The sequence below is a fragment of the Dama dama genome, unplaced genomic scaffold (genome assembly GCF_033118175.1).
Source record: "Dama dama isolate Ldn47 unplaced genomic scaffold, ASM3311817v1 ptg000123l, whole genome shotgun sequence".
Classification (NCBI taxonomy): domain Eukaryota; kingdom Metazoa; phylum Chordata; class Mammalia; order Artiodactyla; family Cervidae; genus Dama; species Dama dama.
This window is the reverse complement of record NW_026870932.1, coordinates 125,920-131,634: the sequence shown is the minus strand read 5'-3', so window position 1 is coordinate 131,634 and position 5,715 is coordinate 125,920. Positions and strand designations below refer to the sequence as shown.

Genomic DNA, 5,715 nt, shown 5'->3' with positions numbered 1-5,715 from the left:
CAGGGCCCGGCAGAGGCCCAGACGAGGAGGCATGGAGAGCCAGATGTGAGACGGTGGAGAGACCCATCTCTAGGCACCCCAGAAGTCGGGGCAACCACCACGGCTTCAGGGGTTGGCTGGGTTTGGCCAAAGTAACGCATCAAGCTGGGCTCCTCTCCTTAGCCGCTTCTGTTCAGCTGAAACGCCTCACCTGACAGCAACGATTTCTGCATGACTAACATAATACTGTTTGCAAAAGTACTTCTTTTCTCCCTAAGATGTTTTACAAATGCAGAGCACTCAACATTCTCCCGAGAGCAAACACTAGCATGATCACATGACCCTCACTCATGTTTTCCTGAGCACTCCCAATGGCCAGAACAGAGTAACTTTGAACTAGGAAAAAGGAAGTGCACACCTTAAAACCGAATAGCAACATTCCCTTTCCTCCACTTAAAAGCTATTCAAACATGTGTACTTCCTGTGGGATTTGTTCAAAGTCAAGCCCCTCCCCTGGAGGAAGTCTTTCTTCCTACTTCTCTGATAGGTCTAAGATGTCAGGTGAAACCCAGCTGTTGACATCACTTATTATATTCTTCAAATAATGGGGTTTGCTGTGGGGGGGGGAACCAGCTTCCTTTGGAATGGGAACCAAGTCTGCTGAAACCTCACACCCCCTCAGCTCTCTCGGACCCCATCCTCTCCCCAGAGCCCCAAGTTCTTATGAGTCCCTCCAGAGACCTGAGCTGACAGCCACCCCACCTTCTACCACACCAGGGTTACTGGAGAAATCCAATGCTCGGGAAGAAAGATGGAGTCTATCTGTTCATGACCTAAGAATTTTTCAGAAATGAGAATACTCACAAAAGAAGCAGCAAAGGCAAATCCCTAGCCTCTGAGCTACGGAAGCAGAAGTCAGTGTCCGGGAAAGAGCGCCCCCAACTCTGTGAAAGGAGCCTGAGTTACCCCTATCCACTGTGCTCAACTCCCCACCTCGCTTTATTCTTTTCCAAAGGATGGGTCGGTTTTCCATTTTTATAGAAGTTGTTGTTGTTTAGTCACTAAGTCGTGTCCAACTCTTTGCCACACCATGGACTGCATGCAGCACGCCAGGCTCCTCCTCTGTCCTCCACTATCTCCCAGAGTTTGCTCAAATTCATGTCCACTGAGTCAGTGATGCTATCAAACTATCTCTTCAGCCCCCTTCTCCTTTTGCCTTCAATCTTTCTCAACATCAGGGTCTTCTCTTAATGAGTTGCCTCTTTGCATCAGGTGGCCAAAGAATTGGAGCCTCAGCTTCAGCATCAGTCCTTTCAGTGAATATTCAGGGTTGATTTCCTTTAGGATTGATTGATCTCCTGGCTGTCCAAGGGACTTCAAGAGTCTTCTCCATCACCACAATTCAAAAGCATCAGTTCTTTGGTGCTCAGCCTTATTTATGGTCCAACTCTCACATCTGTACATGACTACTGGAAAAACCGTGGCTCTGACTCTATGGACCGCAACACTATACGAAGAGGGATGAAGGCAGGGCTCTGAGCACCGAGGTCAGAATCAGCTGCGCCACCTCGGTGGTAACCTTGGTACTCGCCACTGAAAACCGAAAGGAGACGGGGCCTGCCATACAAGCTTTAGGTCTGTCATTTCAAAGTTTCCCCACAGATGACTACATAATCGCGTGGTCTTTAAAGCAACTGGATGTATGTCGGAAGGTGAGGTGGGACTACGGATGATCATTAGACCTGTGATCTCAGTTTCATGTTCCAGGTGGATGAAAATGAGAAAAGTCATTTCCCCTCACCGTGGCCCAAAGCCTCCTGGGTTTCCTGAGAAGTAGATTCCAGCTTTGAACCTAGTCCCATTTCTTAAAAGGACCAAGCAGCACTCACCCACAGAAATCAATGTGAGATGGATTTGGGGTATGAAGATCTTGTTCTTTCACCTGATTTCCTCAGAGTCTCGGCATGGATATTACCTAAATCCATCCTTGGGAGCAACCGTCAGTTCTCATAAACCCTGACTTTGCAGCATTTGGAGGTCTGTTGTCAGGCTCTAGGGTGATAGGATTTGGGAGTGTGGTGTTCCCCCTGTACTTTGAATCATTCTCAGCTCTACCAGCAACCCTTTTCCTACCTGAAAAATGGGTTAATATCAAAGTTAACAAGAAGAAAGAATCCCTCATATTCCCAGGCAGGGCCTCCCACTCAGGCTCCAGCTCTTAAATTCATCTTCTAACTATTAATACTTTCCTGCAGGTCCGTGACTGAAACGCCCCCTCCTCACTCCTCTGTCACACAACTGGGAACTCTTAAATTCTTCCCAACACTCGTTCCCTAGACTGTCTCCTTAATGTTTGTGACAATTACATTAAAACACCGCCACTGTCGAATCACAGCCTCGCCTACTCTGCAGGAATGAGAAGGTGGGGAATGTGAACTGGCAGCCTGCAGACTCGCTTCGTTTATTAGCCCACTGCATTTCACATGATCTCCAAGTCATTGTCCACATTTTTAAAATTAGGAAATTATAAACACAATTCTGGAGGCCTAGCTCCACCTGACACATCAGAAGGCCTGTGCAACGCTGGGCTTCCTCCCGCGTGGCAGGCAGGGCTCTGAAACCGCCCGTCAGAGGAGCGTCCCCTGGTACAGCTCCATCCTGCCCGGAGGGCGGCGCTCACCTATGCTCTCTGCATGGCTCCCCGGGCCTGTGAGTTTGCAAACCCCAATCTAGCGCAAGTCCTTCACTTTCAACAGAAAGTTAGCCTGCCTGAGGCAACCCATCAAGAGAGAGACAGCGGAGGACGGAGCGTCAGGGTCAGGGACCTCTCCCTCTGAACTGGCACACCCTGCCTCTCCAGAGAACCCCAACTCCTCTCAGCACTTCTTCCACCAACTGCATACAGTTTTTAAAGCAGACTATGTTAACATTTTCCACATTCCCTTTTATCCATTCTTTTTTTTTGCATGTTTGATTTCCTTATAGATGACAACTTTGTATCAGTGGTTTCATTTATAGATGATCTCCAAGATCATCATGCCAAGAAACAACGAATTAGCAATCGGACAAAACTGAAGCATCAACTTTTGCACAGCTCGGCAGACACAGGACCAGAAAGAATCCCAGAAATCAAATGACAGCCTAACAACTAGCTATACAGACACAGAAAACGGGGCCAGAGAACTGCACTCCTGGGCTGCGGGGCTCCTAGGGAACAGAGCCAGGCTTCAGTCTGCCAGCTTGGCGCCTTCCACTGAACCGTGTCCCCTCTACGCAGTCATGGAGGTGGCAGGTGACCCAGCCAGCTTGTTCCACAGAAACAAAGACTACAGAACTTCGTGCATCTCAGACACGGCCGACCTTGGCTCTGACAAGAATGAGGGCTTAAAACGTGTCACAAACCATCAATCTATAGAACTGGATTTGCACTGAAGACACATTTTCTTTAGAACTGGTATTTGGTGGAGAGCATGAATGTCACAGAACTTGGTGGTCTTTATAACACGGGTCGTTATAAAAGCTAAGCCCCATGTGAGAAAAGTTGCTGTAACAACATCATAGCACCTTTGCTTCAATTTCAAAAGAGAAAAAGGCAATGGTAAAAAGCTTTAATAATAGACTGTGTTTTTATAGGCAACCAATTAGCAGATTAATGAGCCATTTAAATTTCTTTACTTAAAACCAATATTCAAGAAAGATGAACCCCAGATGCAGCCTCTCACACGGACCCACATAACTAAGGACAAATAAATGATGAACCCCAGACGAAGCCTCTCACACTGACCACAAACTAGGAACACATGAAGCCAACGGTGCGCCCCGTCAGCGTGCTGCGGTGTGTGTCCACAAGACGAGCCCCCCGCCCCGAGCCCCGGCCCCGGCAAACAGATAGTGATTGTGCACTGCGCGATGATGCCGTGAGGTGAGAACTTTGGTTCATGCAGGTGGCTGCCAGGGGCCGTGCGCCAGGGCCGCAGCCCCGGCGCCCCACGTCAGCCGTGCTGCTTCCACAGCACCAGGTGGATGCTGTGGTCGGGCATGCTGGTGGCGAAGACCAGGCCCGTGTCGTTGTGCCCGTCCAGTCCGTTCAGCCAGAACGCTTCACCCGCCAGGAAGCTGGAGCCCCTCTTGGACTTCCTATACTCGGGGAGAGGCCAGCGGCTAATCAGGCTCTCTGTCCGCAAGTCCAGGATATACAGGTAGCGGTTGTCAAACAGCAGGGCAAAGATGTCTCCAAAGCCAAGCAAGGCCAGGTTTGCTATCTCCGGAGTCTTGATGACCCTGAGAATATCATAACTGGCGAAGTCCCACTGGTAGAGGCCCAGTGCCGAACTACAGACAATGTATTTGCCATCAAAATGAAGTCTTGGCTGCAGGCAGATACTTCTATCCTCAGAGACAGACAACGTCTTTAAGCACTTACAGTTAATTTCTCTCCCAATTGGCCAAATCTTGATCTCATATTTGTCTGCACTTAAGAGGATGTAGTCTCCAGGGCTGTGCAAGAGAGACTTGACTTTGCACTTCTGCAAGACCACCTTGGTGACCCATTCTGTGTGCCCGGTGAGAGTGTTCAGGCATGTCCCAGCAGATAAAGCCCATACTTTCACGGTGAAGTCTGCAGAGCCACTCACCAAGACGTCCAGTTCGTCGTTGTAGTCAACACTAAACACCGCCCCCGTGTGCCCCCGGAAGTGCTGGGTCCTGGCTCCGGAGCTCCATTCCCAGCAGGCCACGGTGTTGTCAAAGGAGCCTGTCACAAGCTTCTGCTCATCAAACTTCACCGCAGCACAAGTGTGCGTCTGGATGCCATAAACACACTGCCCTGTGCTCACATCCCACAGTTTTGCAGACAAGTCATCTGACCCTGTACACAGAAGTCCATCTTTGTAGTAAAGTGCATACACTCTGGCACTGTGTCCAATTAAAGATGAGGTCTCAAAGGCTTCATGGTCCTCCAGTTGCTTCATTCTCAAAATAGCCTTCAAATAAACCTTCTTCCAGTGCAAAGCGTCCTGAACAGAATCATCTATCTGCCAGCCCAAATTTTTACAGGCGGTCTGCCACACCTCTGTACAGGCACTTATCACCTTATTCCACTGTTTAGAGACGAGGCAGCACGTGAGTAAAGTCTGAGGGTCGAGCCATTTTAACAAATAAAAACTGAGCTCCAGGGGAAGGAGTGTGAGGAAGTCCCGCTTGAGCAGAGTCTCCAGGTTATTGGAGAGGTGTCTGAGCTGGACTGCCCCACTCAGACTAATCAGGTGATCCAGAGTTTCATTTTTCTGCAAGTCCGTCAGAGAAAGAAATGTAACAGAAATGTTATCAAGCCATGTCTCAAAGTCCTTTCTCTCCATAAGGTTATGGAAAAATTTACCTGAGCGAGCGCCCCAGGGCCCGGGACCTCGCGCCGGGCTCACACCAACTAGGCGCGCTCGGGCCGCCAGAGCCTCCCAGCGGCCAGGTCCGCTTCGCAGCCATGGCGCCTGGACCGGCGGCCGCCGCTCTGGGTCCGCAGCCTCTCAGGGGAGCGGCTTCCGGTGCTCTGAAGCTGTTCATATTTTTCACACCTTTTGAAGCTCTTCATATTTTTCACACGTTTTCAGGCTCTTCATGTTTTTGAACACCGCTTCATGCTCCTCCTATTTTTCAGACCGTTTCTAGCTCCTCATGTATTTCACACCTTTTGAAGCTCTTCATATTTTTCACACGTTTTCAGGCTCTTCATGTTTTTCA

The 5,715-nt window shown here is 49.4% G+C and overlaps 1 protein-coding gene across 1 annotated transcript; it reads right to left on the bottom strand.

Moving 5' to 3' along the window:
• Nucleotides 1–3,879: 3,879 nt before the first annotated feature.
• Nucleotides 3,880–5,423, bottom strand: LOC133053693 (F-box/WD repeat-containing protein 2-like). Its single transcript, XM_061138215.1, has one exon. It carries the CDS (start codon nucleotides 5,334–5,336, stop codon nucleotides 3,972–3,974), a length of 1,365 nt encoding a protein of 454 aa, XP_060994198.1. The 5' UTR covers nucleotides 5,337–5,423; the 3' UTR covers nucleotides 3,880–3,971.
• Between the last annotated feature and the right edge of the window lie 292 nt (nucleotides 5,424–5,715).

Coding starts and splice junctions, on each gene's coding strand:
- LOC133053693 (XM_061138215.1), bottom strand. CDS start 5,336: ATGGAGAGAAAGGACTTTGAGACATGGCTTGATAACATTTCTGTTACA.